This window comes from Littorina saxatilis, linkage group LG5 (assembly GCF_037325665.1).
Source record: "Littorina saxatilis isolate snail1 linkage group LG5, US_GU_Lsax_2.0, whole genome shotgun sequence".
NCBI classification, from domain to species: Eukaryota; Metazoa; Mollusca; class Gastropoda; order Littorinimorpha; family Littorinidae; genus Littorina; species Littorina saxatilis.
The window spans coordinates 13,847,864-13,859,971 of NC_090249.1; the positions used below are offsets into that span (position 1 = coordinate 13,847,864).

A 12,108-nucleotide genomic window follows, 5' to 3' on the forward strand; every position below is an offset into this window, starting at 1 on the left:
AGATGGCCGGGGTTGCGAGATGGGTGGGGAGTCTGGGCTATAAAGTTCTTGCACGCGAGACAATATACTTATTTTGTGTGTGTGTGTGTGTGTGGGGGGGGGGGGGGTATTTTGTTTATCAACTCTCTCTCACTCTCTCTCTCTCTCTCTCTCACACTCTCTGTCTCTCTGTCTCTCTCTGTCTCTCTCTGTCTCTCTCTCTCCCCCTCTCTCTCTCTCTCTCTGTGTGAATATTTTTGTCATCCTAAATATTGGGGGGGGGGGGGGCATGTTTGCCCCCCCCCAGGAACAGCAGCTGCCCCCCCCCCCCAGTTTCCGACGCCAGTGCACTGAGTACATACGCACACACACACCACACATGCACACACATGAAAGCTAAATTTATTAGCACATCTCTGTTTTCAGTGACACTTGGGTTTTTTTATTACACAGCAACCACCAGAATTTTGTATATGAATTATTCAAATGGTTTGATAAAGTGTCAGTTGATATGAACAAACCTCCCCCACCCCGGCCCTACACCTAAAAAAAGGGAGTGGAGAGACGGATCAACTCAAACACACATCTGAAGCTGTCGCGCACACAGAAAACTGACGGATAAACTCAAACACACTTCGTTTAGCAGGGGTATACATGTATATTGTTCCATATCTGACTACACTGATTTCACGGGTGAAGCACGTTTACCTTTAGTAGAGTTTCAGAACAATCATGTAAATTAGTAAGCTTTCAGAACAATCACGTATGAGGGCTTACATGATTACGATGAAATAAATAGTAGACTTTCAGAACAATCATATAATAGTCACTTTTCAGAACAATCACGCGTAACACACGTACACAATGCGAATCACTGCATTAGCGCGTGCACGCTATAATGCACCAAGACAACAACTCTTTTGTGTCTGGGTATTATCGGTTTGCGGTCGTAATGGAGATTGACAAACTGTTCAATAAATGATTCCAGAGTCTCTGCTTTATCTGTTTTTGTAGGGCATCAGTTTGTCACAATGCAATAAATCCGTGGAAATTCGTGGATCGTGTTTGGTTCCAATGACTGTTGTAACACTTTCCATCATGAATAGAGGTAGTGGAAATTAAGACAAACACTGAGTCATCATGCAACAGACATAGGTTGACGCAGACAGACAAACAGCCGGACACGCTCGCAAGCACGTACACACACACACACACACTCACACACACACACACACACACACACACACACACACGCACACACACATACACACACACACACACACACACACACACACACAGAGGAAAATTGAAATATGCAACCCCTTTTGTCCCCCGATAACCACAACCCGACACACGGCACATCAGGATGTTTAACTTGTTTTACATTTCAAGCCAGAGAGCTTCATTTATTTACATCTTCATCTACATTTAACTCCGAGAGAGAGTGTAAAGTTCATTATAATAGCAATCTATCACAATAAACAATTCGAGCATCAAACATTAGTGCCCTATAATTGAAAAACAACAACAACCCGTGCTCACATTAAAGGCATTCCCGTGTAAACGACCCTGTTCACAATCTTAGATCTAATCCGGCCAGGCGTTTACGTGGGATAAGAGGGGATCAGCTCGTTACTCCCCCCGGCTCGTTACTCCCCCGGCTCGTTACTCCCCCTTAGGGTTAGGGTTAGGTTAGTAACAAGCCGGGGGAGTAACGAGCCGGGGGAGTAACGATACGGGGGAGTAACGAGATGCTCCCGGATAAGAGCATCTCAGGCTTCTCTGGGACAATAGCCTGGACCGCTTTTTGTGTGCAACATTTGATTATTTTTAATGAATTAATTCATCATAAATTCCCACTCTGCGTGAGATTAAGTCAGGATGTGTTGATGTTTGGTATGCGTCCAAAGCGGAGAGATGGTCTTATCCAGTGTAAAAGCCTTGACAGAGTTGAGATAGTGAGCGGAACTGCTTACAAGGGAAGGGCTGTGAAATCCACTGGACAATCCTCTTGAGAACAATCCAGTTACATCTTGAAAACCTGGGCAGCACGATCACACTCGGCTAACACAGCATCATGTTGGGCACACCATTTTCAATGTCCATCAGTACGACTCACATCGACGCTTGCAAGTGTCTGACTCGCCATTAAAAGCTAATATAAGATGTTCGGCGGTAAGAACCGCAGCATCAAGTTGATTCAGGCTGGGCGCAACAACTTCATGTGAAATAATCAATAGTGGTGTGTGAATGATTTTGTTCACATGCAGCCGCAGCTAGCGTCATTCCTTATTAGGCTAGCTATGACCCTAATGGGCAGAATATACCTGCGCAGTTTCAGCGGCACAGACGACGCACTGCACATTATTTATGCCGCGATCGGGATTATGACGAGTACTTGGCATGTTTTCCTTTCATGCAACGTGTAGCGGGCTGGAATAATCTGCAGTGCGTCGTCGGTCCTGCTGAAGTTACATATGTGAGCGGAGCCCCTAACATCAAGAAAGCTTTGTCAATGTAACCAAAGCTTACACTGATCTCATTGTCGCTGCAAGAGCCATTGTAATGGCAAGTTAGATCAATGCAGCGTAATAATGTTTCTGTTCAAAACCATTGTAACTTTAACGGTTACGGCGGCCTCTATGTCAAGTTACTTCAATACAGCAGTTCCTGCTTGAGGAGAGCCTCGCTGTTGTTCAATCCTTCATGTCAAGACAATACCACTGATGGAGCATCTCAGTGCGGCGTTCTGGAATGTCACACCAACGCTGGGCTTCAAACAACTTTAATACATTTCAGCGTAGTTTCAATGTTACGGTTTTTCGAAAACACAGCTCACATCAAGATTGTCCCTAAATTTATCACAGTTAACACCAACAGTGTCTTCCAAGGATTTGAGGCCTGGTCAGTTTGAACGTCCTTGGATTAAGATCCACGTCAAGATCAATCAGTCTCAGTTCATTGCAGCAGATACCAACAGTGTCTTCGAAGAAGGTCTGCTCAATATCTGCTGTGCATTTCCGCTTCCGGTAGAAGGCACCCCACCAGACGGCGGTCGTTGCTTTGCAGCAGATACCAAAAGTGTTTTCGAAGAAGGTCTGCTCAATGTCTGTTGTGCATTTCCGCTTCCGGTAGAAGGCACCCCACCAGACGGCGGTCGTTGTTTTGCAGCAGATACCAAAAGTGTTTTCGAAGAAGGTCGGCTCAATGTCTGTTGTGCATTTCCGCTTCCGGTAGAAGGCACCCCACCAGACGGCGGTCGTTGCTTTGCAGCAGATACCAAAAGTGTTTTCGAAGAAGGTCTGCTCAATGTCTGTTGTGCATTTCCGCTTCCGGTAAATGGCACCCCACCAGAGGGCGGTCGTTGCTTTGCAGCAGATACCAAAAGTGTTTTCGAAGAAGGTCTGCTCAATGTCTGCTGTGCATTTCCGCTTACGGAAGAAGGCACGCCACCAGACGGCGCTCCTTGCTTTGCAGCGCTACCTGGGCGAGAGCCGTGAGGGGAATTTACTCGCGTCGCACTTCTGGGACCGGATATGGGCGCAGGCGAGTTGGAACGGGAGCGAACTCTGGGGGAGCCTGGACTGAGAAGAGTCGCGTCCCCTGTGATCACCCGTTTGTTGCTTGGTGCCTGGAGGTGTGATGACGGACCGGTCACTCGTATTTCTGGACCCAGTCTCTCTGGCTGGAATTGAAGCAGTGATGGGAATAAAGTTAATGCGTCTCCCGATATTGTGACAGGTAAACTATATTCCAGTGGAACACGTCCACGGTGACCCCCCCCCCTCCACCCCCACCCCCACACACACACACTTATATCCTCGCCCCCGCTAGAAGTGAGAGACACGCGTGTTAATAAGGACTGGGTTTTCGTGTATCCATTTGTAAAGTTCTTTAAAATAGAATGTTCCCTGCCTTGTCATTGACTTTTCCAAGCCTGTTCACACGAACTCTAATTCCCAGCCCACGGTCTAAAACCAACACTCGGCGAGACTGACAACACTCACTTGCACACTTACTCGTCATTTTCGCATTTTTCTCGTTGTATGTAATCAAAATGGAAGCCTGTGCACACACATTTCTCCTGAACAGTACTCATCCACTCACTCACTTATTCACTGCTATCACACCCTCTTCCACATCGAAGGTACAGTCCTTGTTGTGTAAAGGATGACATTCATGGGGCGATGTCGACTTCAGGTCTGAAAGCGACCGCGTACACTATATCAGAGCTGCCCCGGCTTTGACGTGGGATAAGATCATCCATGCACTTGAATACATACCCACAATCAACAACCGGACTTCTCTCTGTGCAGAGGAAGAATGTTTTGCTGAAGCAATTTCTGGGCCGGATTGACAAAAATGTTACTTTCGTAGATAATTCAGCAAAGAAAATGCCACAGAAAAAAAAGCCAGCCTGTTGAGTTTATGGTAAACTTCAAGAACTGTGTCCCAACTCATTCCCTCAACAGTCCGCCGTGTAGTTATTTCCCTTTGAACATCAAGTTTAGTGAATGAGTCGAATTTCAAAGTCAACATTGTCGCTTTTCACCACAATGTTGCTATAGTATCAGCACACTGCCACGTACGGCTTTCTTCGTTATTCAAAGTTTGGAACCTTGCAAAAGCTCTCTTAAATTTGGGACACACTTCTTGAATGTTACCATTTTTGGTATGTGTCCAAGTGGAAGGAACCGCAACACGGTTGGCCTAGTGGTAAGGCGTCCGCCCAGTGAGCGGGAGGTCGTGGGTTCGAACCCCGGCCGGGTCATACCTAAGACTTTAAAATTGGCAATCTAGTGGCTGCTCCGCCTGGCGTCTGGCATTATGGGGTTAGTGCTAGGACTGGTTGGTCCGGTGTCAGAATAATGTGACTGGGTGAGACATGAAGCCTGTGCTGCGACTTCTGTCTTGTGTGTGGCGCACGTTAAATGTCAATGCAGCACCGCCCTGATATCACCCTTCGTGGTTGACTGGGCGTTAAGCAAACAAACAAACAAACAAACAAACAAGTGGAAGGATACTGTCATCACATGTAAAAGCGTCGACAGAGCACAGGATCGCTTAAAAGGAGCACAGGATCGCTCACGTGAGGACGGTAGAATAACAACAAGAATGCTTTCAAACCCTCTCACCTGAAATTCATCGAGGACCTTCTCGAAGACCTGTGATCCCTTGGGGAGGGGCGGGCGACTAATTCTGGAACGGTTACGATGCCCTTCCGCGGCCAGTGATTTGTCCACTAGCATCTCGCTGCCCGCTAGCAACTGTTTCAATTCCGCAGAATCAAAACTTCGTTCCAGGACCATGGTGCTTTGCGGTTGATTGAGTCACTTCCGGTAAGCTGCAAGTGAGGAAGAAAAATTGTTTGAGAGGGACATTCCCCATTGCGATTATTGTTACGAATCGTTTGTATACATAGCTGGACAAAAATTGAAGCTTACAACAAAAAGATTAAAATTTGAAGTGGGAAACCTTGCAGAGATCTTTCACTGTCTGTGGACATACTACTGAGGCTCTATTATGGTCATAATCAACTAATAAGAAATGGATTTAATGGCATGATATATAAGTCAAGGTTACCGGGCCAAAAGAAAACAAAAAGGACAAAAACACGAAAAATGGGGGTGGGGGAGAGAAAGAAAAAAGAGAGAAAAGGCTGTGAAATGACTTTAGTTCAAACTTCAGGCACAACCATGACAAGCCATGGTCACACTGACTACACACAAAACCCCCCGCCCGACAACACCCCCCCCCTCCTAAATGGTGACAATTTAGAGAACTTAATGCTTCACTGTTCTATCACACAGGATCGATCGAGAAAATAACAACAACAAACAAACGTTAACAGTGTACAAGACAACTCAACCTTCTTTTTCTAAAATATGGGAAAGCCTTCAGGAACAAACTGCGGTCACTAGAAAGATTAGTCCTATTGCCTGCCCCACATTCCATCAAAGAAATGTACCAACCGCTCCCTGGACAAAGTGTCCAAGGTTGTTTCTGCTGGTGTAATCAACCGAACTCAAGATGACCGCGAAGGCAAAGACCATTGCGAAAACAAAACTACAAATGCATGCAGGCACACACACACACACACACACACACGCACAAAACAACAACAAATGGTTGCCATACACACACACACACACACACACTGGCACACACGGCTAACAGGAAGAGCATATCTCAAGGTTGTTCCCCTTCCTTTGGTCTTTTTCCCTGCATTGCACGCATTGTCTCTTATTCTCCTTCTCCTCCTCCTCCTCCCCTCCTCCTCCTCCTCTTCCTCCTCCTTCTCCTCCTCCTCATCATCATCATCATGTTCACAATCGACTTACCTTGAATATGGGTTCGCCGCAGAATGCCGAGTGTCGAGCCAAAAGCAATGCTGTCCAGTTGACCAAATAGGTATGTCGCCCACTGACGTCCGTTCGACCTCCACTTCTGTTATGAATAATTTAAAGATCCACAGATGGAGGAAGGTAGTCGGATAATCCTTGCCAATTTCCTATCACGCACCAAGCACCTGTACAGAATATTCCCACATCAATAAGCGCGCTATAGCTGCGTGTTCGGGAACTAATTAAACCTTGTGCGTCAAAGGAAACACAAACGCAACAGTAGAGTAAAAAGGAAGAAAACAAAGAAAAAGAAAATGGGCGTCACTACAAAACACTTCATTTCTTCCTTGTCATTGTTATATTTCTGCAACAATAAACACACTGTGTGTTCGAAACCTAATGACTTCTTGTGAGGAAAAGAAAACACAAACGCAACGTAAAAAAAAAAAAAAAAAAAAAAAAAAAAATCCATGTTACTATATTCAAAGCACTTCACCTATTCCCTTTTCGCTATAAAGTCCCAGTTGTTTTTGTACCTCCCACAATCCCGCTGTTCTGTTCCTATAGTGCCACTGCACGGCTTTATGCAATAAGAGAATCAAGTTCCGGATCAGTATTGGTGTTTGACAATGCCGTGCTGATATGAGCACGGTCCTGGCGGTGCATTGTTTGAAGGCCTTTGTTAAAAGGAAGCAAAGAAAAGATCCATTTGCTGTGTAAACACGTGTACTGCTGGTCTGATGGATACATTTCAAAACTTCACTGACTTGCTGAAAGTCAGCGAGTTTTTTTTGCTATTTTGTTTTTTGGAAAGTCAGCGAGTTGATATTTTCTAAAAAGTGAGAATAAGCGACAAGGAAGTTGAACTTGTGGAAACCTTCAAATATCTTGGGGTTTCAATTGACAATAAGCTGACTTTTAGTGATCATGTTCATGCTGTTTATAAGAAAGCTCAGCAGCGACTTTTTCTTCTCAGGAAGCTTAAATGTTTTAATGTCAATCAAAGTGTTATGGAACTTGTGTATCGCAGTTTGATTGAAAGCATACTGACTTTTAACATTGTGACATGGTATGGTACCACAAATGTTAAAAACAAAGCTAAACTCCACCGCATTGTTGCGACGGCTAGCAAGCTTGTTGGGCAACCCCAACGACAGCTGACCAGTCTCTACGAAGCTGCCATTAAGCGGAAAGCTCTCAAAATTGTCCGTGATCCGATCCATCCTCTCAACCCCTGTTTCGAAATTCTCCCTTCAGGTAAACGTTATAAGGTCCCTTTGGCACGCAAAAACCAGTTTAAAAAGTCATTCCTGCCTTCTGCAGTCACCATTTTAAATTCTTCTCGCATCACGTAGAGGCTGGTCGGCTGGGAAAACAAACAAACAATGTGTACATGTGAAGGTGTGTGGGAAATATTTGTAATGTGATTACTCGGCTGTGAAACCCAACTCCTGTGATATGAGAGGGTAAATTTACATAGTGCAATATCATATTTGATTGTATCCCTTTTATGTTTTATGTTTTATGTGTGTCGTCCTATACAATTGTTGTTATAATCGTTTACAGGCAGACAGGGTGTGCCGAAGAAAAATTTCCATTTTTATGTAATATTTTAATGGACAATAAAGTGCTGTTATTGTTATTGTTATTGTTATTGTTATCTCAAAACGGCGTTTTTATAGCTGAATGTTTTTGGCTTCCTTACAAATGGTTTTTGTCTTGCAAGAAAATCGAAGACGGCTGCTGAATTAAGAAAATGAAATGAATTCTTCAGAATACATATAAAGTTTGCTTGGAGATAGAATTAGACGCGTTAGACATGTGAAACGAAAATACAGTATTTGAAGTAATTATGCTGTACAATGAATAAGACCACCTCCCACTCACCCCTCACCCCAAAACACACACACACACACACACACACACACACCGTCGTCACACACACACACAAACATAACACAACAAAAGATAACATTCATATGAAGAAGAAAAAAACAAATAAAAAGGGGGATAAAACACGACAAAACAGAAAAAAAACCAACGACAACAAACAAGCAAACAAACAAAAAACGCCCAAAAACAAAGAAAACAAACAACTAAGCGTAAAAAAAACCCACAAACAAAAACCACACCCAGCTAAACCTTCCTATAGTTTGCAGGTCTCTCTGTATAAAATTGCAAGCGTACATGCATAAATGCCTGTGTGCTTTTTGTCTACGGCGTATGATATCTTTTTCATTACTTTCAATTAATTGTAGGATGCGTCTACTAACCTTTGATTCACATGCAGGTCAATTGCCCTCACGTCCGAGCAGCCCCTGATTCAAATTAAAGAAACAATTTCTGAGGAAGAGCGGAAAGAACAACTCATATTTGAAATGTTACTGTCAGGGGAGAAGCAAACTAACGTACATCAGTCATCCAGAAGTCAGTAATGTCGATGAAAAAGTGTCGATGACTAGTTACAAAACAACTAGTCCAGTAATCAGGCATGGCTAATCTCTTATTAGTGTAACCTTGACATAGGACTAGTCCAATTCCAGAAACGAATTTGGGTAGGTCTAAGTAAACGAAGTTTCTCCGTGTTTTGAGTAATGGTTCTTGTTGTCAAGTTAAAATTTTTTTTACTGACAACAAAATAACACCAGAAAACTGCACTAAAAAGACCTCCAGATTGCACGTTTTGCCTCAAGAATTTAGTCTCGAAACTCCCCGAAACCCTACGACCATAATATAATGGTACAGTCCTGTGTTTTAAAGACTATCGCCTGATCTCCAAGCAGCAGTGAGATCTCATGAATAAACATTGACTTTGTCCTATCTTTTGGTGCTCTGCCGTTCCGTGTTTACAGGAAGGATTTCGTCAGTTCGCATTCAATACAGGTCTGCTAATCAACTAAGAATTCTCCTTTTCGTCGCAACTGCGTCAGTCAGTTGATGGATTCAATCCGTTGTGCTTAATTGGACTGGACACACGGAGGGAATATGTGTGGTGGGCCGTAGAGTTATCGCACAGCAATTAGCAGTCTTTTCTGTTTTGGGTTTTCAATCCGTGGACACTCATTTTGTGTGTGTTACAGTACTAGTTAGTTACTGATGGGTGAAATGTCTTTTGTGAGAAGCATGTACAGAAAAGACTCGACAAGAAAGGGAAAGGAGGAAGAGAGAGAGAGAGAGAGAGAGAGAGAGAGAGAGAGAGAGAGAGAGAGAGAGAGAGAGAGACTGAGGGAGAGAGGAGAGAGAGAGAGAGAGAGAGAGAGAGAGAGAGAGAGAGAGAGAGAGAGGTTAAGTAAAATGATAGCTATACTGGATTGGAAAGAGAGAGCTTTAGCGGACCCATATCTATCAGACAGGAGTCATGTATAGATTTCCTCATTGGTACATTGCTCAATGTTCTCGTCCGGGTCCTCCTAAACAACCGCTTTCAAACGTTTTATGTTTGCCGGAAAGAATGATGATGGCGCGGCGACAATCCGTGTGTGTGTGTGTGTGTGTGTGCGTGTGCGTGGCCGGACCGGCCGTGGCGGCGTGTCCACTGACTGACGTGGGTATCACTATTGTCACTGTGTGTGTGTGTGTGTGTGTGCGTGGGACCGGCGTGGCGTGTCCACTGACGTGTGTATCACTATTGTCACTGTGTGTGTGTGTGTGTGTGCGTGGGACCGTGGCGTCAGTGTCCACTGACTCAGTGACGTGTGTATCACTATTGTCACTGTGTGTGTGTGTGTGTGTGTGTGTGTGTGTGTGTGTGCCGTGTGTGTGTGTGTGTTCATGTGTGCGTGTGTGTGTGTGTGTGTGTTGATGAGAGTTAGTGTGTGTGTGTGGTGTGTGTGCACGCCAGTGTATCAGTGATGTTTGACGTGTATGTATGACTGATCGTGGTATCTCATGCACGTGAGTATGTGTCACTAAGTGTTAGTGTGTTAGTGTGTGTGTTAGTTAGTGTGTGTTGGTGTGTGTGTGTGTAAGTGTTAGTGTCACGGTGTGTGTGTAAACAGGGACCTATTAGATAGGTCTATGGCCTGTGTAAACAACCACTTTTACTGAATTGTTTTATCATGTTCAGTCAAGTGAAAACAAATGATGATGGCGACAATCCGGTACGCGGCGCGCGCAGTGTGTACGACCGTAGTGTCAGTGCGTGTGTGGAAGGACTATCTGTGTGAGAGAGAGCGCGAAATGTATCATTTTACAGGTCAAAATAGTCCCATGGCACAGTCCGTCAGCCAATTGGTACAAGGGAAGTAACTGCCTTTATCCCACGTTTCATGAGTACGTAATTAATTCCCTTGGGGTTCATAAGCTGTTTGTTACATGTATTTCGAAGGAGGTGAGTATGCTTTATATGAATTAATATTTTCTGCGTTCCATACAAGGGCGAAGTTCCCGATAACCGTACAAGTATCGCATTCTTACTTATGTATATATGTTGAAATATTTATTTCTTAATCTTTTCATGGGGTTTCTTGAATAAATCCTGTGCCTTGCCTTACTTCATAAAAGTTATTCGCGATTAAGAAAACCAGACATAATATTACTGTTTGTGTATACATTTTGATAATGGAACATGCAGCTCTGACATGTCAATATGTGTGATGATCCAAAGGAACGTTTTCAAGTGGCTGTTTTCTGTTTAGATTGGGATCTTTTTGGGTGCTGAATTTATTTGGTAACTGACACCTGTCAACCGGTAAAATTAATCCCTCCCCCCCCTTCGCCAGCTATGCATAGGTAGCAAGCACCCAGGCTCAGGAGCTCTGACATGTCGATATGTGTGATGATCCAAAGGAACGTTTTCAAGTAGCTGTTTTCTGTTTAGATTGTGATTTTTGGGGGTGCTGAAATTATTTGGCAACTGACACCTGTCAACCCGCAAAAATAATCCCATGCACTTGATTGTTTGCCCGGTTAAAGGAAACAGTCTTGAAAAGCACAAGAGTGAATGTGTGAATGAAAGCAGTTGTAGAGCCAAGCTGTTACATAACATTTTGTCGTCGTCCTGGAATTTTGGCGCAACTCGATTCTTGGCGATTTAAATGTTTTGGTGCTTTAGTCTAAAAAAACCAAAAACTTCATGAGAAATATTCTCTTTAAAATACGATGGGAAAAACATGATTTAACATTCTTTTATTTTTCTATCTATATTCTATACCAGGAATAAATATTCACATGTGCTGAAAAATGAGTTACGCCAAAACGACGTCGATTTTTAACAGGGATTTAAAGTGCAATGAACTGTGAACACGAGATAACACACATCACACACACACACTCGTCCTCTCACACTACAAAAGTAAAACACATCAGCTAAGGAATTAAACTAAATTTATTCACCACTGACACATTTCCAAACAATCAGAAACTGTTATCATGTACAAGCTAACCACTTTCAATCTTTTACTCACCAGCTTTACAGGAATATCACATGGAAACAAATTGTGATGAATAAATATTTATATATTCATATCTTTACAAAGGAAAAGTATTGAAAACACAGCAACATGACACCGATGAATGAAAAGTGTTGTAATTCTCATCATGAAGGGAAAAAATCACAAACAAGATACCTAGTACTATGCAACTGCAAATATATGAGTAGGTGAAGGGTGGAGTGGTTGGGAGGCGAAAACTACATTTACAAATGAAAACAGAAACAACCGAAAGATAAACAAAGTTTCAGATCCCACACATAAATAACCAAAGAGACATCGCTTATACAATCAGACACACGCACACCACTCAAAAATACATAGTTAGCTTGAAAAACCTTGTGTGTTCACTTAAT

At 43.4% G+C, this 12,108-nt stretch overlaps 1 protein-coding gene across 1 annotated transcript; it reads right to left on the bottom strand.

Moving 5' to 3' along the window:
- Positions 1–337: 337 nt before the first annotated feature.
- Positions 338–6,896, bottom strand: LOC138965823 (uncharacterized). The gene is made up of 3 exons (XM_070337915.1): positions 6,321–6,896; positions 5,115–5,323; positions 338–3,664 (listed from the first exon to the last, which is right to left on the bottom strand). The coding sequence occupies exons 2-3, from the start codon at positions 5,286–5,288 to the stop codon at positions 2,933–2,935; spliced, it is 906 nt and encodes a 301-aa protein (XP_070194016.1). The 5' UTR covers positions 5,289–5,323; positions 6,321–6,896; the 3' UTR covers positions 338–2,932.
- Positions 6,897–12,108: the final 5,212 nt, after the last annotated feature.